At 44.8% G+C, this 21892-nt stretch overlaps 2 protein-coding genes and 1 non-coding gene across 5 annotated transcripts in view; all 3 read left to right on the forward strand.

Moving 5' to 3' along the window:
* arhgef10 (Rho guanine nucleotide exchange factor (GEF) 10) overlaps positions 1-14935 on the forward strand; it is a 45683-nt gene extending 30748 nt beyond the window's left edge. For 2 of the 3 annotated variants that reach the window (XM_047612015.1, XM_047612017.1), the window contains 7 exons: positions 446-532; positions 1275-1489; positions 1699-1856; positions 5224-5366; positions 6918-7092; positions 13257-13379; positions 13717-14935. In XM_047612015.1, coding sequence (XP_047467971.1) covers positions 446-532; positions 1275-1489; positions 1699-1856; positions 5224-5366; positions 6918-7092; positions 13257-13379; positions 13717-14204 — 1389 coding nt within the window. In that variant the 3' untranslated portion in view covers positions 14205-14935. The remainder of the gene's footprint in view (positions 1-445; positions 533-1274; positions 1490-1698; positions 1857-5223; positions 5367-6917; positions 7093-13256; positions 13380-13716) is intronic. The other variant, XM_047612016.1, reaches the window with a different exon arrangement.
* Positions 171-244, forward strand: trnai-aau. The gene has a single exon. It is a non-coding gene; the product is annotated as a tRNA-Ile (tRNA).
* A 2034-nt stretch (positions 14936-16969) lies between the features above and the next one.
* LOC125024256 (kelch repeat and BTB domain-containing protein 11) lies at positions 16970-21892 on the forward strand. The gene is made up of 2 exons (XM_047612018.1): positions 16970-17674; positions 18251-21892. The coding sequence occupies exon 2, from the start codon at positions 18334-18336 to the stop codon at positions 20212-20214; it is 1881 nt and encodes a 626-aa protein (XP_047467974.1). The 5' UTR covers positions 16970-17674; positions 18251-18333; the 3' UTR covers positions 20215-21892.

The following is a 21892-nucleotide window of genomic DNA, read 5'->3' on the forward strand; positions in this document are numbered from 1 at the left end:
TCTGTACAGTCTAGTTGAAAAGCACTGATCTGGTCACAGCTCAGCCAGGTCATAGCCTGGTCCTTTACATGCCGCAGATTTCAGAGTCACACATTTGAACTTCTTCTAGTTTTTGCCTAAAAAATAGATGCTTTTTCTCGAAGAATACATCATAAGTGACATGTATATGTGGCCGGTTAGCTCAGTTGGTTAGAGCGTGGTGCTAATAACGCCAAGGTCGCGGGTTCGATCCCCGTACGGGCCAATAAGTTTTTCAACAATCAAAGAGAAGGGAAGTACTCGGATAGTTAATTTGTCCCATGTAGTAGGACGGAAATGTGACAGAGTTGTAGCCAGATTTCAGTCTCTCCTGCCCTGAGTTACTGTGTGTCTGGTTTCTGTTATGTTGACTTCGTCTAACCTATTGTTTTTGTCACTTCCCTTTGTTCTGTCTACTCTGTGACAGGTGGAGTGCGCTGTTCACAATCCGGAGCCCCACATCAACACAGAGAGCACTGCAGACAGTCCTGCCGTGGGCCATGGATGTGTCTGGGTTAGAGACACTTTCTCTACTTGTCCTGTGTAAAAAAAAAAAAAAAAAAAAAAAAAAAAAAGGTTTAATGAGAACACATTCAGGGCCTTAAGGATTTTATTAAGTGTGTTTGAGTGGCTGTAGCAAGCACTGGTTTTCAGCTTTCAGTCTTCTCATTTTCCGGACGCGGCACCATTTAAGCTTAACCACTTTTCAAACAAAGTCCAGCTCTTAAAATAATACAATATTGTGTTAACAGAGCAGATGGTATGTTTTTGCTGTTTATTTATTAAAATAGCTAATGTCCCCTTTGAGAAAGGCAATCTGGTTTTGAAAGCTATTGCTTCAGTACTTACATTTATTTCTTAAAATAAACAATGACTGTCATGACCGCGGTAATCACAGCTAACGTTTTTGATGATTGGGGAAAACTTGGGGTATGTTAAAGCTATAAACATCACTCTCACTGGTTATTTTTACGGTGAGGTAATATCTAAACTGTTGCCGTGGGATGAGAATTAAGATGGATCGTGTCGTTGTTTCTAACGTAGCTGAAAGGCTTTGCTTTAAATTGGCTTATTAAGACATAATTCTGATGTGCACTTACTTATGTAACCAAACTCATCTGCGGATGGTTTTATCATCAACATATGGAGAAGTGCAGCTGTATTTGGGGTTGCTCTGAAAGCTAAACGGGCTAATTAATATTTCTATTAATAACAGCGCATGCTTAGAATTAAACAGTTTATTTTCCTTTGTCAAGGTTGCAAGCTGCACCAACCAGATGGGCCAGATAGCCATAGTGGCCATGCAGAACTCCAGCCCTAAGGTGACCGAGTGTTTCAACGTGGAGTCCCGCATCCTCTGCATGGCCTTCGTCCCGTCTGGGCCGCTGCAGGAAAATGGCGAGAGCAGCCACGCTGCCCTGGCGAAGGCCAGCGATACCCCGAGTGTCTGTCTGGGCATGGAGGATGGCAGGTACGGATAATTACACACAGATGTGTCTCTGCAGGTGTTTTGATGTCTCAAAATGTGTTTATTTCTGTAGTAGCTGTAGCTGTCAACTTACATCTCCACAAATAATAACTAATAATTCATGGACATCTTTAAATGATGTTGAGTTATTTGGTGCATTGTTGGTACCAGAAGAGCTATAGATTATTAATGTCACCTCTCCTTCTGTCTAGCATCATCGTGTATAAGAGCAGCCAGCGCTCCAAGAAAGTACGTCTGCAGCATTTCTTCACCCCAGACAAGTCCACGGTCACCAGCCTGGTCTATAGGAAGGACTATCTGTACGCCGGCCTGGTCAGCGGCTCCGTGGCGGTCTATCCCAGATCACAAGGTGTGTGTGTGTCTTCTGTGTTTTTTTTTAAACGACGCCTTTCGAAATGTTTGTTGATACACTAAAATGACTGTAATTAGGGCAATTATGAGGTTAAATCCTGTTATTGTGTGAAACAGAAATGCATTCATTGAGGTAATTAGATTGGGTATTTTTTTTTTTAACTATGGTGGCTGACAGCGTTTACTTAAATATTTAGTTTGGCTTGAATTTGGTGACTTCAACCATAATGTCTCTATGTCTATGAATAATAGCTCTGTTCTTGATTAGGTTACTTTCTTGTGAGATGTACCAGCGCCGATCATGCAGCAGTATATCAGACCACAGTCTTAAACGTCTTAAAAGTTGCTCTTAAATACTACTACTGAGATGTCATTGTTTCATGGCCATTTTCTTTTTTAATAGGTTGCTATTAGTGTATGAAGCAGAGCCTCTGTGTAGACCTCCAGGTCAGGGGTCTCCTCTGCTGCGTGTCGAGGTCCTGTTCCCGTTTGCTCTGTTGTCTGGGAGAAGCCGATCTGTTAGCAGTGACCTATTTAATGCCTTCCCTCCAGACACCGCGCTCTGGGGCTGCTCTCTTCCCACAGTTTTTCACATTCTCTGTTTTGTTCTATCTCTTATTGACTTTCGCGGTGGTGTAAACAGAGAGAGTCCCATCCTCTTCCTCTTTCTGTTTCTCTCACATAATGTGGGCAAGGATAAGTAGTTATTTTGGAACATGAGGGAAAAGGAATCTGTGTAATTCTTGGCTGTCAAATTTAAGTATGGGTGTCACTATCTTGTTGTGCCACCATTGCTGGAGGCATGTTTTATTAAACTCAGTGGCACATATTCTCAAATTAGATTTCTTGCTTTCTTGTTTAGTTCAGTTGGTCGGTTCAGTTTGTGTGCAGAAGATAGAAATGGAAACAGAGGCAGAAAGAATATGGATGATTACAGTTTCCTTGGAAGAAACAAACAATGCATGTTTTGTCCTCACATTATCTACTAGACAGTAGAGTGTGTGGCAGTACTGACCTTTGCCTGTTTAAGTGTCTGCATGTTATCTTTCATCAACACTGGTGTGTCAAATAAATTCCCAGAAGGAAGTGATTCCTTTAGACGCTCTGAATTTAATATGTGTGTGATTTCTACCCGTCACCAGACCTGTCACTGTGTCAGGAACATGATGCTTGACGCTAAAATAGTGACTCATCCTGCATACATCTGTGGGGACACTGTTCCAGCCGCGTTCCAATGCTGCTCATGTACTTTGCCGCAGCATCTAGCTCTGCTTCAAGGGCTCTATTAGCATTTACACCCATCAGCCACAGACAGATGAAGATCTGGTGGGAAACTTTTGTATCTGATATTCATGTGGATGTTTCTTAGACATGTAGCACCCACCTAGACCAGACTAGGCACCCCCACCCTGTAGCAATGACACTCCTTGATGGCAGCAGCTGCCCTCAGCAGGATGCACCCTGACACAGACACAAAAATGGTTTAATGACAACTTAAAAACATGAAGAACAGCGCAAGGTGTCGACCTGGCCTCCAAATTCACTAGGAGACCTACACAATGTTAGGAAGGTGGTCATAATGTTATGCCTGGTCAGTGTTAAGTAGAGAATAGCAGAGCTACGAGACATAGTTGTTTTTATCTTAGTGCAGTTTAAACTGTCACATAATCAAAGTGAACAGAAAAGAGATGAAAACTGAAACAACTGAACAGATGGAGATGCTGCTTTGTCTTTTCAGTGCTGAGTTACTCAAGCAGCATGGAAATACTACTCTGGTGTTGATGCAGTGTTTCTGAAGCTGGCCGGTCAGCCTGGTTCTGCCACGCTCGCTATTTCCTCTGACTGAGTGTGTTAAGAGACGGAGGCGATGATTCGGCAAAGGTCACGCGTCATAATGAGACAGTGACAACGCTCTCCCCGTCCCGCTCTCTCCCGGTCGTCCCTTACCGTCTTCTTATTCCAGCACACGTCTTTTGTTGTTTGCGGTGGCATTGTCAAGATGAGAAAAGCGACGGGTTTGATCAGCTTTCAGTGTCTGGTCGTATTACGCGCACTCTGCTGACACTGGCACAAAGCAACGCTACAGTTTAAGAAGTGAGAGATGTGGGCAGACACTCTTCAGATGAGAGGACTTACATAAGCGTGCAAGTTGGCACTCATGTCTTTTTTTTTTCTCTCCACTGCTCCTTTCAGTCTTTTCCTCATTTTTTTTTTTGTACGCTCACCTACACAGTGAGATTATTACAATAATATACACAGGGCATTGCTGGAATGCACCTGGCTCCTTCAGTGGCACATTAGCCTTACTTCCGCAGTCATTACTGTACCTCTGAAAGAACATCCCTCCCTGCGTGGCACCTCTTTCTTGAATAGCCGCCTTTGTGCCTTCCATTAAACAAACATTATTGGCAAAGCCTCATTCACTTCCTGGCCTAGATTAGCGAAGGGAAGCCAGTAATGTGGATGAAATGTACTTTGTATTCAACCGTGGGCCCATGTAGGAGTGAACTGTCTGGATTTATGCTCGTCTGGTTGCTCCTTGTTTTTTTTTTAAGATGAAACTTTAATTTCCAGATGAGCTTTTGGAGTTTTTTGTGTAATAGCCAACGTGTTGATATTTCTACAGATACTGCCGGGGCTGTCACATTGCAGTGGAGCTGGCGCTGTAAGCGCTCAGGCACATGTAGAACAGAGTGTGTAGGAGGTGCGTGTGGGATACAGCTCGGCTCTGACTAATGCTTCACAGCCCATCTATATTCATAGTGAAGCCTGTGGAAACCATCAATGGCCACTCTTTCACCATTAGCAGCGTTATAAATGCAGATGACCTTCACCGGCGACATTTATAAAGACTGATTTACTCTTGGTGTATTGTTTATGTACCGTGTAAACCATTGTTCTTCCACCGTTAAATGAAAGATCGCCATAGGCGTACTTTACAAAGGAGAATGAATTGATGTTTACAGAGAGGCTACAGTTAAGCTGCAGATGTTTGTAGCTGTATGTTTCATTATCTCTTTCATTATCTGTCTTTTCAGTTCAATTTATTTTTTTTACATCAGTTTTGGCCGATGGCCGATACGTGCTGCTGATTTTTCTGAGCTAATATTTGGAACTGATAATAATGGTGTAAATCTTGCCGGGGAGAAAAAAAAATACATAAATGTGTCGGTGAACGCACCTGCATATCGGTCAATGCTGATACCAGTAAAATACGCACATATCAGCAGGCTGATTTATCGGTTGCTCTCTATAAATTAATATTAAACTGTATTTTCTTCATAGTTATTTGGTTATAAATACAATAAATTCTATCCCAGGCTGAGTTCTGTATCAATCTGTGACTGCTTGATTTGTTCCCACAGATGGTTTGTGGAACTGCGACAAGCCCAAGTTACTGAAGCTGGGGGTCCTCCCTGTCAAAGCCATGCTGGCCGTGGAGGAACACCTCTGGGCCTCATCAGGCGGACAAGTCTTCATCATCAGCACCCACACACACTCTGTAGAGGTACGTGACGAGGTCTGCTGCTCCTCTTTGGCTCCTCCTACATATCATCCTCTGCATCATAAGGTATGAGTCAGTAACCCTTGGCCCGGCTCTTCTTATCAGCGTGTCTGTCCCAGCCTGCCTGTGTAAATCACGCAGCAAACACACTGTAATAAAAGATGCGTAGCTCTCTGTGAATACTTTATGGGAATTCAGCCAGTGTAGAAGGTACAGAGCTGTGCTTGTGTGAAGCCCCTCAACACTCTAAGAGCATGTCACCCCTGGGTGATGGGTGTATTTTTTGACACTGCTACCAAATGTCAGTAGACAGCTACTAGAGGTAGTTGTGTGTCTGCAAAGCTCTGCATAGCATCAACCGAGTACCAGCCCTGTACCAAGCTCGAGCCTCAAAAACTATTGCATCCGGAGTATGTGGCCTTTAGAAGCAGGAACGACCACAAGTAGATTAAGGCGCCTCATTTTCCTCCCCTTCTTCTTCCTTATCCTGGAATATGGATGGCATTCCATGTGTGTGTGTCTTGGCCTGATTTAAGGAATGGAAGCACCTGCCCTGGGTCCAGGAATAGCAACGTTCTTCTGACACTCATAATCTGTTTAGCCTCATTAAGCTCATTATGTTGGACCACCTGCCTGGCGTGCTCTCTTTTCCTCACTAAGAACTTCCAGTTAGTTAAGAGTGATGACGGAAGGATTAGACTGAGAGGGAAGAAGAGTCGATCTGGATGCGGAGATGTTAAATATTTAAAACGAAGTGGATACAGATCTATGAGAAATCAAAAATGCGGGACATTATATTTGCCATCCATCACCGGTTTATCTAAAACATGCACTGAATCACTTGTGAATGGGTTCTCCTTAGCCAAATATTACTCCACCTACGTGTTGAGCAACATGTGGTGTAATTATTGAGAGAGTCTTAGTTTATTGGTCTGTGCAAATAAACCTCACATCACTGAAACTCTTCCTCTTCAAACAAACAAATGAAATGATGTAGAGATAATCTGGACCCCGATCCACGTTCTAATGTTTTGACATATCGCAGCGTAAAGATATGTCCGCCATGCATTTGAACATGAAACAACATTTCATCACAAACCTTGTTGTGTAATGCGAGTTCTCTTCGGGGTTCTAAGCTATAATCAGATCACTCAGACATAACAGCCACCAACAATGAATGGGCCGCTGGAGTCTAAACAGACCGAGACAGACTTTCTGTGGGTTGAGCAATGTTTCTCTCTAGTTTATAGTCACACACAACCACCATGTGTCAATATTAAAATGTACTCTGTAAACAATAACACATGTAACCTGGGTCAGTGTTGTTTTTGCACTCTGTGTTCCAGTTCAAAAGAACTACATCTAATGCAGTATCAATGGGCAGGTCATTTACTACATTACATATGTCATGTCAGGACCACTCTCAGGTGACTCTATATAGCTCTAAATGCATATATTGATGTTAGCCATAGGCGCCCCCGCTCTTAATACAATGTGATTGTGTATTAGATGATGACCAAGTCTGGTCCCTTTTGCCCGTTCTCCCTCATCCAGAGGCAGCTGGAGGCCCACCACGAAGAGGGCATGGTGGTGTCCCACATGGTGGTGGCCGGGGTGGGCATCTGGATCGCCTTCAGCTCTGGTTCCTCCCTGCGCCTCTTCCACACAGAGACCCTGGAGCACCTGCAGGACATCAACATCGCCACACCTGTCCACAACATACTGCCTGGTGAGATGTCATGTTATTATTTTGGACTGGGAAAGAGAATCTGTTCTAGGATCCAGTGAATATTAAACATGGAATATGGAAATTACTTTATTTATAGTTCTGGATATCTTTGAACTAAGCATAACTTTAGACGTCTTCAGCCGCCTGTTCAGCAGACCAGTATGAGTTACTTGCAGAAAAGTTCACCTGTTCCTGGTTCAGCATCAAATACAGAAGGAATTTAGTCAGCTTACAGAGCTGAATTGCTTTTCTAGCCTCTGCATCCAGTTTTTGGTCTGATCTTCTCATTCATCCCCAAAGTTACCAGACCAAGAGTGAGTCTAAAATATTCAAATAATAATAAAACATCTAGATAAAGCACTCCCTGCATGCAGGTGGTGCTAATGTCAACATTCCAACAGCTATTACTTTCCTTGCCCGCAGGAGGAAACATGACATTCTTCGGCTGCCGCTATTCTTTTCTTTCTTGCACAGGATTTAAAACACATTTGTCAGTCTTTTCACTGTATACACTCCCCATTAATTAGATTATATTCTGTGTAGCATTAAGAGGTTTTGTCACATTGTGGGAGTTGCCGCTCTGTCCGCAGATTTGAGGTTTTAGATTATACTATGGTAATTGTGTGGGCTTGCCACCTTTCCCACTTCACCAACCACCACTTCTCCATTTTCTCAGTAATGCGATCTGTACAGCTGACAGAGACTGAAACACTTAAAGTTTGTCAAACCGTCTGACGAAGAACAGCAAAGCATAGTTGGTCTCTCTCCTGATATCTGATCTCGTGTCTGTCGAGTCAAATATACTTATTCAAATCCAACCCTTCATTTGCGGTCTGTGATAAAGAGCCCCTCAGCTCACGGTTTCAAAGTGCTGCCAGTCCGTTATTAGCTGACATCACTGCAGTTGTCCATGCAGACAGCTTTTGTCACGGCAGGTTTGTCACGCTCTTGTCCTCTTTTTCAAAAGCTGCGTCGTCTAAACAATGAACCTGGAACCTCTCATTTCGTCTCCACGCTGTTGAATATAAATCTTCTGACCTTGTCAACTTGATTTTAAGCTGTGTGAGCACCGCAAGGAAAATCCAGCCTAAATCTGAACACTAGTTAAAACAAATACGGGATCAGCCTTTCAGCAGCCGATCAAACATCATGACATCACACCGAGACGTCGTAGAATTTCTCAGAAGTTTCGTAGTGTCTGTGATGCCAACAGATTCACATTTATTTTCATTAAGTAGAATCTACACTTCTCTCACTAACAGGTAACATTAAACAGATGAAATGATCACGTGATCGAATCTTGTTTAAATTTAACAAACTAAACATTTCTGAGGGTCATTTTTTTCCCCCGTCCGTAGACCTACAGTAGTGTGTAGCATCACTGGTGAGTACAGTGGCGTGCACTTCAAAGAGGTTTCTACTTCGCTGACATCATTCCAGCGTAATGGCTCACCTTTGGTCGCAGATTGTGTAAGGCACTGCAGATGTAAACCTGTCATTAGCAGCCTGTGATATCTGCACTAGAGTGTCAGACCTAAGACAAATGAGCCCTGGCTTATAGCCACTTTGATTCCAGCTGGCTTTTATTGTGGAGAGCAAACATTTGCTTTAGGGGCTTTGAATGAGAATACACAAGTTAAACTTGTTCAGTATGTCGGATTCTGTATGTACCTACAGCTATCGAGTTAGCGTCATACCCAACACTGCTCAAAATTTGTTCATGTGCCTTTTGGCACCAAGACTAGTTTTGTTACCATGGCAATTTGTTGTTTGTTGTCATCGACTGATGTTGCGTTGTTGATGGCGATGTTCAAATCAAATCCAGTGATTGTTAGTGTGTCTTCCCAGGCTCAGCTCATCCGAGTGACCTGCTGCTTTGGATCTCGTAATCTGCTGCATTATATCAGCGTGACCCAAAAAACACACGGCCTAAAAGGATGTTTGTAGTTGTTGTGGGGAGATTGCTTTGGTTTGGTATGAATTTAGGATTTGTAGACTCCAATCTTAGCTGCTTTCAGTCTATTTTGCCGTCATGCTGAGTAAGGCAGACAGCTGTGGTTTGGCATGCACTCGCTGAAACTGGCTTTGTGATGTTGCGGAGAGGTTTTACATAAATAATTTTTGACAGTCGGCTCTGTGCCGTCGTCTCGAAGCAGATTTGACATGCTGAAATGAGGGTTTGATTCTATCTTTGTATCGTGATGACAACGGTGGTTTAATCTGTATTTGTGCTGTGGCCAGCAGTTAATGACTGTCTTGTATTTTCGCTGAGCTATTTCGTGTTCACCGTCATTAGCGGTGCTGTCGTTAGCCCGACCAGGTCTGACTTTACGCATGTTTAGACTTCAAATGAACTTCTCTGTGATGCCTCAAGGCAACAATAACATATTCAGAAAGGCATTCGGCGTATTTAGCTCTGGTATGTCAAAAGGGAAGTTGCGAAGCAGCATTTAATAATTAACAGAATCATCAGACTTTAGTGAGCCATTAGGTTATTGTTGTAAATACCATAGCTGCTGGTGAAGCTATGAAGACACAATCTAGAGAAGAGGCATTTATTCTCAGCTTGTTCCATGTATCCATGGCTACAGGTTATTCTCTGTGGCACAGTGATTAACTGTATTTCTGCATCATCATGATTCTGGCCCGTACTGTAAATCAGATTTATGGGCACTGGCAACAGTGAGTATACAAACCCAAGTTCCCTCACGGAAATCCCTAATTGCAAGTAAAATATGTAGGAGGTGACCGACTGCTCGGAGTGTAGACCCCGTGGCACAACCTCGCTGAAATCCAGTGTTTAGAGTTAGGAGTGGAAGCACTCTTCGTCAGACAGATGTGAATGATAAAAAGCAGTCTGCTTTGGGACCTCGCTACTCCTATGAGCTAATAGAATCCATGCAACCACAGAGGAAGCTGGTTCTTGGACAATCCGCCGCACATGAAAGCTTTCATCCTCTGGGCCTCGCCATTTAGAGCTCGCTTCCTCCGATAACAATATTTGGACTCTGGATCATCAGTCAGCCTCGAATCAAAGGGTTTTTGCTTTATTCGTATTATTCTCTAATGAAGCAGCTGCATGAGGTCCACTTCGTTGGTCATCTCCTGTTGCCTGTACCTTGTTTTTTTTTTATCACCGCTGGCTTCTGCAGTGGAACAGAATGAGACGGAGAAATGTGCCGTTTCTGCACAAACTCCGGTGTAATCGAAGCTGCCAGACAAACCGTTTGGAGAGGAACGCATACCTGCAATCAGCGCATTAGAGGAGAAGAAAGACCTGTCTTTCATCTACACTTCTGTTCTCCATTAATGTTCATATACTTAAACACGGTAATAATATCTGCATATGAAGAGGCAACCAGAAATTGTGCTATACTCATCTTGATTCTCCAGGAAGTTTATATTACAGTGAAAGGTCCTAACTCAATTTTGGCCCGTCTGGAGAACACACAACGAGGAGTGATTCAGAGAACAGTACCAGCACTAGAAAAAAATGAGATATGGGGCGTTGGCTTCAGTTTGAATAAACCCTGACGGTGGTGCAGTGTTGAATGTAGGAGGGGCTCCAGTTGGGGTTATCCTTCTCGTGTTCGTGCATGTTGGAGCAATCCTGCTAGCTCCCTTCTGTGCAGACAGTTCTGACTTTATCCAAGCTCAACATGCAGCATGAGCAGTCATTCACATTCATAAAAGGAAGTCTTTTAGATCCATTACTGACTAAACATTACTGCCAATTCATAAATTCATATTATAGAGACGTATACTGCAAATTTAAAGGGGAAGAGTCATTTTGAATGTCGACGGTGGTCCATAGTAAAAGCAGAGCGCGCTGTGTTGATGCTCCTCATGATGGTGGCGGCTGCCCGCTGCGCTCAGGGTCTAGTCTGGCTTTGTTTGCTGCTCTGCGACCTAAATAGTCATCCATGCATGGCCTGATGGGAGACAAACATGAGGGTGGGGGTCAGTAAATAACACCTACAGTTCTTCTTTGTTGGCGCGCCACCATTGTTGCACACGTCCCAACATGGATTACACGCTTATTGGTGAATAAACATCCAGACCCCCATGGAGAGATAAACAGTAGATTCAGGACTGGATCATATACTGTAGCTGCAACTTGATACAGCTCCAGTTACGAGCCGCCTTAATCTGCTCTTCTTCTTGGTCCGATGGTAGATGGATGCTGATAATCATTCATCTATACCGGACGCGGTAATGTGACTAAACAATTTGTGTGCCTCTACAGTGTTGAAATATTTGCAGAATTTGCCCATTCATCTACAGTGTTGCTCTTAACTTGGACAGATGCTTTGGTTCAAAGCGAAATAGCAACTATTTAATGAATCCTACAACCGATAAGAGCCATTTTAAATTAACTCCAATTTTAACTCCACGCCACTCCGCTGATGTGCATGACTATGCTGCTTTTACTTATTAGTTGGATAAGGAGAATTCCAATATTTGTTGGGGTAACGCGTTTATATTCACTTAACTTGTCCAGTTACAGTTGGATTAAGCCAGTAATTGTTTTTTTCCATCACCGTATAAAAACCAAACAATTTGATTGGCCCGGAAGATTCTCTTTATTGGGACATAATCAGTTTCCAATGGAGCTGCTCCAGACCAACTTTTCGTCACAAAAGAATTGCAGGTAGATATGTCAGTCTGGCTTCAACTACAAATCACCTTCAGCTGTAAACTAAGATACTAACATGTTCACACTAATGTAGGTGAAAACTGAGAAGGTAGTTACATTAGATTTGCAATGTGAATACTGAATGAAGAGGGTACAGCTGCCAGCCCTGCTGCACCATGATTACTCACAATGTGCTGGTCTGAGCTATTTGTAGACTCGCTGAATGGTGTTGTGTATTTTTGTAATATTTGGGATTTACTCCTCTCTCCTGCTGATGGTTGTCGGGTCTAAGTGCAGATCAAAGATGCGCCCCGGTGTTGGATCAAGGCCGGAGCTCAGCCGTGTTGACGTTCTCTCCGGGTTTATTTTAGTCCACCCTCTGGGTGGGGAACTCCAAATATTATGAAAGGAGGAAGTTGAGCAAGGCCCCCGACTAGCAGTCTGTGCATTTCTACCAACTCCAGGCCCTCATTAGAAGCACATGTGGGCAAGACGCAGGGCCCTGGATCCTACTGTACCTGTCTGCCTATCTGGCAGGATTCTGGGAAGTCTGGAAGTGTGTGTGTGTGTGTGTGTGTGTGTGTGTGTGTGTGTGTGTGTGTGTGCGCACCATGCAAGGGGTCAGCTCTACAGAGGGGGGTCAGGCAGATAGACTGGCAGTAATTTTTCCTAAAGCCCAAGAGGATTACTTTGAGGGAGGAAATTCAAGTCAAGCTGTTAGAGCAGTAATGACACATGACAGTCTCGCCTCCCACATAGCAGGACTGAAAAGACTGTTTTTGGAAAAAAAAAAAAGAAAAAAAACCCCGGATTCTTATTACAGTCGTAAAAAAAAAAATGATAAAATGTCTAAATAGGAACCATTTGTTGCGTAGCTAAATCCTGACAGAGCTACTATGTGGGGTTGGTCCAAGTTTCACATAATGAGTGACTTAACACAGGCTGTCAGCGAGCCTGACTTTATTGCCGTCCTTTCTGAAAGATGCTGCTGACTTAACAGTCCCATCTTCTCCGGTTCAAAGAGGCTTCACAGTGATCTCTCTGACCGGGAGAGAGAGAGAGGAAAAGGTCAGGCCAGGCTGTCCTGTCGTAATTGCCATAAGATTTCTGAATAGGGGCAGAGCTCCTTCCTTAATTACAGCATTACGCTTCACTCATTTAGTTACATAACACTTTTGTGTTTGTTTGCTCGGCTCAAAGCGGACCATAATGGTGCATTTTTCTTTGTTGAGACACTTGAAAAGAGCTGCTTTTATCCCGGTACCTCTCTGCGTTGCCCTGGAGACAAACAAGCGTTGAACAGCGCGGCTGCAGAAATGCCACCGCATACTAAAAATCACACTCCTCCCTCCCTCCAAGCCCGGTGAAGTCACCCATTAACTGTGCACTTTTCTAATTTTCCAGTAGCGTGGGAGGATGTGTTTGCCAAGCTGTTTCTATTCATCTCTTTTTCTACAATTAATACAGTGGATTTATTTCAATTTATTTAAGACTAAGCTGGTGTTCTGTTCCTCTGTTTTCTCTGTAGGGAACCAGAGAGTGTCGGTGAGCAGCCTCCTGGTTTGCCATGGGCTGCTACTGGTAGGGACCAACTTGGGAGTGACTGTGGCTCTGTCTGTCCCCAGACTGCAGGGCATCCCCAAAGTAACAGGTAACTCACAATCATCACTGAAATACTGTTGACTGTATACAAAGATCCGCAAACACCCCCAGGAGGCCACCCAGCCATTCAGAAGTGGGCTAAAAGGGATCAAGTCTATGGGGACTGACTCACACTGGGAGTGGCTTTTTAAAGAACATCGAGTTTTGGCCTGAAAGTATTAGTAAGCATAAATTACCATTGCAGTTTAAGAACATGCAGATGTCTTGATTTGTCCAAACATGCTTGTCTCAATTCATCAGCTGAAACTAAGACAAAGCATCTCTGCTTTATAACTCACTTAAATGACTGCTTAGGTATAACATAACATTATTGTTCCTGTCCTTAGGTCGGGGTATGGTGTCATTACACGCTCACAGCGGTCCAGTCAAGTTCCTCACCGCGGCCGCTGCAGTGTGTAACCGGGCTTCTGGCCCGCCGTCCTCCTCCGCTCCTTCTTCGCTCCAGCCGACGGAGCCACAGGACGTGGACGGCACCCCGGCGCCCCCTCAGGGACGAGGCGGCGTTTGGCTGGGAGAGGCGGGCTGCACCTCCATGGCCCTCCAGGACTCCATGTCCACCTCGTCCTGCGGCTCCCTCAGTCCATCCCAGGGATCCCTGGAGCACGGGCCCGAGGACGGGGCCCTTTACGACGTGCTCCACGACCCGGCCCACCACCAGAGAGGCCGCCGCTCGAGCAAGGTGGACGTCAGCTCTCTGCTGGTGGTGTCCGGGGGTCTGGGCCACCGCAGGGTGAACAAAAAAACCAAACAGTCCCGCCACGAGGACACCACCTCCACCATCATGATCTGGCAGATCCCATTACTCAACATGTGACACCAGCACCGCACTGGTAGGTGGATGGAAAACATTTGATCCATCGTCAGAAAAGAAACAAGTTTCCGAATAAGAGTCTCACCTTTTATCCTTCATCTTTATAGGTTAACCCACATTCTCTCGAGACAATAACACTTTGGGACACACACACACACTTGGGATCAATCGAAACAAACTAAATGTCTTATTTAAACCTGAACTGTATCTCTACAACATTCCCAGGATGTTTCTACCGTAAAGAACCACTCAAACATGATGATGCAAACAAATAAGGATATACTGTACTCGTTAAGGATTTACTTGTTTGAACGGCCTCTAATGTTGGATGTTGCTCTGTAACACGTTTAATAGATTTCACTTTGACTGTATGGGGCTGCAGTATTTAAATAAGTGTTGAAAAGCATTAAGCAATGACTTGAAAGGCTCAAAGAGAGGTTCTTACTTTTGTACCGGCTTGTCCAGAGAAAAGGGATTTTTTTTTTTATAAAAGATGAAATACTGTAGTGATGACTGAAGTAGTTCAGGAAGGCTTGGATTGAATCCCTGGCTGGCCAGGTTTCTATCCATAAAGGGAGGAACGACTTGTTATCACCAAGAACGACTGTTGCTATACTTCATTTTTGTTTCTCACGTAAGGATTATAAAAAACAAGATGAAAAGATTTATACTTTTGTCACACTTTTTATGTACTTATGTATATTAACAAATCCATAAACTGTTTTATTGAGAAAGCGTGTGTTCTTCTTTTGAACTCTTCATCTAATCTACCTGAAGTTTTAGTCAGTGCTCAGTGCAATTCCACGTCATGCACTTCTCATCAGTTTGAAGCCAAACTAAATAATACAACAGCCACGGGATTTCGAGATGACTTGCAGTACTTCGAGGGAAAAAAAAAAAAAAAAAAGCGTGTCAGTGTGCCTCTCTTCCTTGACTCATTCTAACCTTGCTCTCCGCTGTGATTGTGTGCAGCCATCAGTACATGCCGGGACTAGCAATGTGCCCGAGGGGCCGCAGGAACTGAGCCTGATACAGCTCTTCCGGGATCTCTCCTGCTGCAGAGTGGAGAGGGTCAAGACAGTTTCTCTCCTGCAACGCCCACGTTCACTGTTGCACAACCAAGTTTCACTATTATCAGCCTTAACAAAAATAGACAAGATAATTTCAGGTTGTTCCCACCATGCGATTCACAGCACCCTGGGCTCATCCCAAATGTTATCTGATCTTTTTTGTTTTGTATTATTTTGTTCGATGTTTTTTAACTGTATCCGAATTGTGGCTTTTATTATAAGGAAAATGCAGAACCAGCTACCCAGCTTTCAGTTTGTCTGGACAGCTCAGCGACTGGAAGTCTTTTGTTTTCTCCGTGACCCCGAAGTTGCCATGGAGACGCTCATTTTGTGTGCGCCTGTATCAGTCCTCGGCGACTCTTTGTTCTCAGAATATCTGGCATTAAAACCTCCCAGCAGAATGCCCTCTAATCTCACAGGGCTGATAGTTGTGCGATGCCCTTGCGGTGACTCCCCTCTATTTTTATACGTGAAGGCCAGTTGTTAAGACGCGAAGTCTCCACGGAGGAGAGGTTATAGACCTAAACATCTCCTGCTCTGTCACGCCTTTTAACATGATGAATGTATATTCTTCGTGCCTTCTCTTTTTGGAGCAGATTGTTTCCGAGATCAGTGCGAGCTTTGTTGAAGTGTTGTTGGGTGAAATGTACACATTACTGTAAAGAGCAGCTGTGCACAACAAACAGGTGGTTTGTACTAATGGAACGCTTATTGATTTTTAAATATATAAAATCCCTATGGGGCCTCACCAAGTAGCTGCTGTTTAATTTCCATCTGTAACAGAATCATTGTAATATTCAGTGTAGGGTTATTTTTGTTCTATTGTTAGAGTAAAAACAACCCAATATGATATATAATGTGGTTTTATTTTGAGGTTGGTATCTATATATATATATTTTTCTACATTTCTCTATAAAAAAAAAAAAAACTCAACAGATTTTCACACCCTATAGGAGACAAAGACAACGTACAAACAAAAGAAGCAGAAATACTCTACTTGTGCATTTATCTATTCATTAAAATGAATATAGCAGCAACTACACATTTCCAGTAACTGCTGATCTGCTGTTTACAACAACTCAGTCCAGAACCTTTTCGGTTGTGGGATGTATCCATGCATGAACTGTTTGCCCCAGGACCGTCCACGACATGTCTATTGCACTAAGGTCAGGACTTTGGCCGTTCCACAACATTCATCGTGTTCTCCCTCAACCTTTCTTTTGTGGATGGGCGTGCTTGGGCTCGCTGTCTCGCTTAAGATTCAGCTCACAGGCAGATGTCCTGACAGAATTAAAATTCACTGGTATAATTTAGAAATAATTGGTCCATCAGTGACGGTAAGCCGTCCTGGCCCAGATGCAACAAAACAGGCCTGGACGAGGACATTGCCACCCTGAGATGAGGCTCTGGTCTCTTTCTGTGGATTTGTGGATTCGCAGTGATTGGAAACTTCTTAACAGATAGACTAATTTGGCCTTGAGATCATTGAAATGCACATATTTTTGCACCTCAAAGGTAAATCATATTGGCTCATTTTCCCAAATAAACAAATACACAAGTATAATATTCGTTGCATTTGTCTACTTTGAAGTCTTGCTGTGAAAATCTGATCATTCGTTTTGCGGAAATGTAGAAAATTCTGAGTGGTGCAGATACTTTTAAGCTGCGCTGTATGTGTGTTAGCGGGGTTTTAGAGGGGGATTACCCGTATATTGAGCCCCCTAACCCCACCCCAACCCTCATTCTAAGGTGGTACCCAGGGCTGGGATGGTGCGTAAAGGAATGCCGCATCTGTGGGGTGCGTTCAGTGCGCCCACGGCAGATGGAGCGCTGCGCTGTTGATCGTAGGGTTAATTCCGACTGGAGAGGGCGTGGTTTAGATCAATAATAACCGCCACAGTCACTCCCAAGTTGGTCCCTACCAGTAGCAGCCTCTCTTGTCAACTGTTAAAAAATATATAGAGACACAACAAAAATCAGCGTCCTAACAGGAGGTGGAGACAAGTCCTATTTCCCGGAGAGGAAATAAAAAAAGCGCTGGATGTGCGCAGCAGCTCTCCTCCTCCTCCTCCTTCTCCCACCTCCACCGGAGGAAATCACTCTGCTGATCTGAAGGAGGTGCGACCTGAAATTACCGTTTGGTCGCGTCTCCGCCACGGCGCAGCACCACGGCGGATTTCAGAGCGGGACTGGGAAGAAAAGACGCTTCAGAGTATTGTTAGACGAACAGCGGACGGATGGGATAAACCGCGAGGATCGTCGGTTGAAGTGAACTCATCCAAGGGGCGCACAGGCTGACTGGTTCATCGGGACTGCCACTGCCTTACGTAACTGAGCTTTGTGGAGGAACGGGCAGGGGAAACCTCTGGTGCCGAGGTGTTTAGTCACAGCGAGGAGACGCAGGTAGGTCACGACATACTATTAGTGCGCACAAATCTCTGTTAGATTTCAGATTGCGTTAAAATGACGTTAAACTGCTTCTGTTCTCCGTTAATTCCAATGAATGGTCATCTCATCCTTTTAGCGACATTACGTGAGGAGACATTAGAATTAATGCATTTTTCCCCACTTTAACACAAACGCCTTTTTTCGTGTCATATTAGAGATTAATTCGTCCATCAGAGCAACACAGTTCGCGCATGCGTTCTGAATCTCTCCAGATTACCACATATAAAGGACAGGCAGGGTGATTAATGCACTAGGTCAGACAGTTGTCAGCCACAACGAGCTGCATGTTGGGGTTTTCTGTTCCTTTGTTGAAGCTGCAGATGTGGAGGGATGAGTGGCGGCTGAAACGGTGACACGTGTATTAAGACCGTATAATTGCCAATGGCAGCAAAAGTATTTTTCCCTAGCGCTTTCTAAGATGTTTGTTGTTGGAGTAAGGGCGCCCCTTAGAGAATGAAAGAGTCTTTGCAGCCTCCTTTTTTCCCTCCCTTTTCTTGGTTAAACTCCTTCCTTGTTTCCTTCCCCTTGTAGGTGAAGAGAGGAGCACAGTCACAGGTTCGTGCGTCCGCTCGCCATGATCAGTGAGGACGCCCACCGCCTGTGAGCGCGCTGAGATGAACGAGAACCACAGGCAAGGAGGAGGGGCTGTCACCGTGGAGGCTGATCCCTTCCTCCAAGCAGCGAACCCTGACTTTATCACCCGCACTGACAAAAACCGGAATCTATGTCCAGGCTTCGTCCAGGGGTTCTTGCAGGATGAGCAGGATTTCAGCCCTCCACCAGTGTTTGAGAAGGAGTACCTGCTGGACGGAAGGCTGATGGAGAACAACCACATCGATCATCAGAAAGATAGCAACTCGTACATCTCGCGAAGAGATCAGTTTCACCTTTCGGATCATAAGGGAAGTCTGGATTCTCCTCCTCACGGCCGCTCTGCTGTGTCCAACCATACTGCCGGCATGCAACAAAATTGCACAAGCGGGGAGATCCACAATGGCGCCAGAGCCAAAGTGTCTTACAGTGCAGATTCTTCCATATGCTCCCCAAACCTCGAGAGCAGGGACGGCCGCCAGGAAGCTGAAAACGCACAGCCTAAAAAAGAGACTGATCTAGTCATAGAAGTAGGCGGGCAGACGATCAACGCTCACAAGTCTGTCCTGGCAGAAAAGAGCGACTACTTCAAGGCACGGCAGTCGCGCAACATCCTGAAAGTGAAGGGCGTCAATTACAAGACTTTGTCCACGCTCATAGACTACATTTACACTTCTCAGATCAATGTCACCAAGGACAACGTTGTAGATGTCATCACGGGGGCTAAAATCCTCCAGATCCCCTGTGCCGTGCAGGCGGCCATGGACTCCATGTCCGAACAAATCACGGCCGAGAACTGCTACGAGATCCTGACCATCGCCAAAAAGCAGCGGCTGAGCGAGCTGAAGGAGACGGCGTATGGATTCCTGAGCGACAACTTCCTCCAGATCCTCAAAGACCCCGCCGTCTATGGGCGCCTGACCGGGTCTGAGAGGGATCTGATCCTTAAGAAGAGAATGGAGGGGACGAAGACGCTGATGGTCGCGGAGATAAATGATGTGTTCGACCGGGTTGGGAGCCGGCCTCCGAGCCGCTGTGGCAGCCGGCCCCAGAGCCCCTTGTCGGTGGGGTCTTTGGAGGACAACCACATGATATACCTCTTTAATGAAACAGCAAACGACTGGAGACCTTTGACTGCGATGCCTGAGGACATAAACACTAAAGGGTGCGGGATATGCACCATGTATAACTACCTGTTTGTGGCAGGGGGTATAAGGGGCTACGGGGACAAGGGTAAGGTTTCAGACAAGGTCTTCTGTTACAACCCTGTCACCAACCGCTGGTCCGAGGTCAGACCTATGAACCAGGCACGAGCCCAGCTGAAGCTTGTATCTATGGACAGCTACCTTTACGCCATTGGAGGGGAGTGTTTGTTTACGGTGGAAAAATACGACCCTCGAATGGACCGCTGGACTACGGTGGCCCCCTTGCCCAAAGGAGCCTTCGCGGTGGCCCACGAAGCCACCACCTGCGGCGGAGAACTTTACGTTTCGGGGGGCTCTCTGTTCTACCGCCTCCTCAAGTACGACCCCAAGAGGGACGAGTGGCAGGAGTGCCCCTACAACAACAGCAGGAAGAAGTCCACCGACATGGTGGCGCTTAAAAGCTTCATCTACCGCTTCGATGTCAACCGCGAGCAGGGCATCAACGTCTTCAAGTACAACACCATAGTGAAAATGTGGCATGACTGCGCGTCTCAGAAGCTCGGCAGCCACTTACCCTTCAGGTGCGCCGTCATCGGGAACTGCATCTACTGCGTGAACAAAAGCCAGACTCTGCAGTTCATGGTGGAGGAGGAGAACGCCTACTTTGTCGAGGAGACGCTGAGGGCGCCGCTGGAGGCCAAAGGCGTTCTTTTTCCTTTTGTTCTCACTTTGCCCGAGAAGCCTGACAGAGTTACATAATGTGCTACCCAATTAACGTGTCAATAAGCAGAAGACGCACTCTTCAGTGTCAGCTTTGTGTCTCAGTGTTCCTTTGCCTGCTTCCAAGAATGTGTGTATTTGCATGGAAATGTAATGCATCTGCAGGGTTAAGCCTTAAAAGGAAAACTTTTTCTTTTGTTTTTTTTTTTAAATGTTGAACGAATGCTATGATATTTGTAGATAATGACACGATGAAAGTGATTATTCTGTGTTTTGTTTGGTGCACTTTTGTAGTTAGATATTATTCAGAACATATTAACTAGCTGACTGGTGACTGGTAACGAAAATGTGTTGAGTTGAAAACTGTATTCAAAAGGTGGAATCAGTCACATTGCGCTCTGTGAACGACGTGCGAGCACAGGTTCTATGCAAATGAGGTAGATCTGCTGTGATGCTGTGGTGTTTGTGACTGGAACTGGTAGGATCTCAAACCATGGTCTGCACTTCCTCCGATTAACCCTGGGACCACGCAAATATTCCTCCGAGGACTTAATTAATTTTACTGGAACGGCTTCAACAAAGAAAGGAGCTAATGGTTTGTAAAACCATTGAACCGACTCAGGCAGAAGGAGGGTGGGGTTCCTGTGCTTGCCCCGGCCACTAGGAGATGATGTGGAGGAGGAAATGAATTTCCGATCAGTCACAATAATTGAGCTCGGCCTCACTGTGATGTGTGGTTTCATTTCTGGGGCGGTAACAGCCGTAGGGTTGGGGTAGCTGCGACGCAGAAGCATAAATCCGGCTTTACAAAGCAGCTACGGAGCTCAGGGGACATCAGGGTACATTTCAAATGAGAAACTGGATGAATTATGGTAAAAGCACAGAAATGACACATGTGTTTTTTAAATTCTGAATATGCGGTTTTGCTATATTCATGGTTGTAACAGTTCCTCCATTTAGCTCATTTGCCAAAGATCGAACACTCTTCTTCAAACATCTTCATCTTAATTTTGTTTCACTTTCGACCTACTAACGCCACCACACTAAAACTTAAAGCAATAGACAGTTTCATAAGGGAGGACCATTATGTTTGCTGCTCCCAGACAACTTCTGGATAGGAGTGCTGGTTATTCTTAATAAAAAAAAGATGCTTCCCTCATCTTTCTTTCCTGCTACCAGGTTACTTTAGTGGTTAGGGTTTTATCAGGTCAAAGGTCAAATGAGTCCATTGCCCTCGCTGGTTCCACAAACAGAGACTTCCTGGTCTTATGACACTATTAAGCCATGTTCCTCTTGCATCAGTGCACATTAATACTAAAAAAAAATTATGCTCTGACTTTCCTCCTTTTAGACATTTGACGGTATTCGTTTGCTGCTGCAGTGACACAGTGGGGCTTTTGTACGGACGCTAACGCTGATATATTCCCAGAACAAACTGCTTTTGATAACGTTTGTAGAAGTGTCTCCAAGCAGTCGATGTGACGCAGACAACATGGATGTGGTTTTGATATCTCGCTGGCAGGCATCTGTATTTTTGTGAATTTTTGTATGGATTTTAACTGACGGGTCTGCTGCTGTGATGGACGGTAAAGTGACGCAACGCGAGGCAATGGCTTCCTGTCAGTGGCGCCTGGAGTGAGCTAGCAATTAAGCTGTTGGATAATGTATTTCAGTCAAAACTAAGTGCTTCAAATAAAATATTTTGTGTCTGAAATGA

This window comes from Mugil cephalus, chromosome 17, assembly GCF_022458985.1.
Source record: "Mugil cephalus isolate CIBA_MC_2020 chromosome 17, CIBA_Mcephalus_1.1, whole genome shotgun sequence".
Classification (NCBI taxonomy): domain Eukaryota; kingdom Metazoa; phylum Chordata; class Actinopteri; order Mugiliformes; family Mugilidae; genus Mugil; species Mugil cephalus.

What these genes read in the sequence shown, in the direction of transcription:
- LOC125024256 (XM_047612018.1), top strand. Translation starts at nt 18,334, where the DNA reads ATGAACGAGAACCACAGGCAAGGAGGAGGGGCTGTCACCGTGGAGGCT.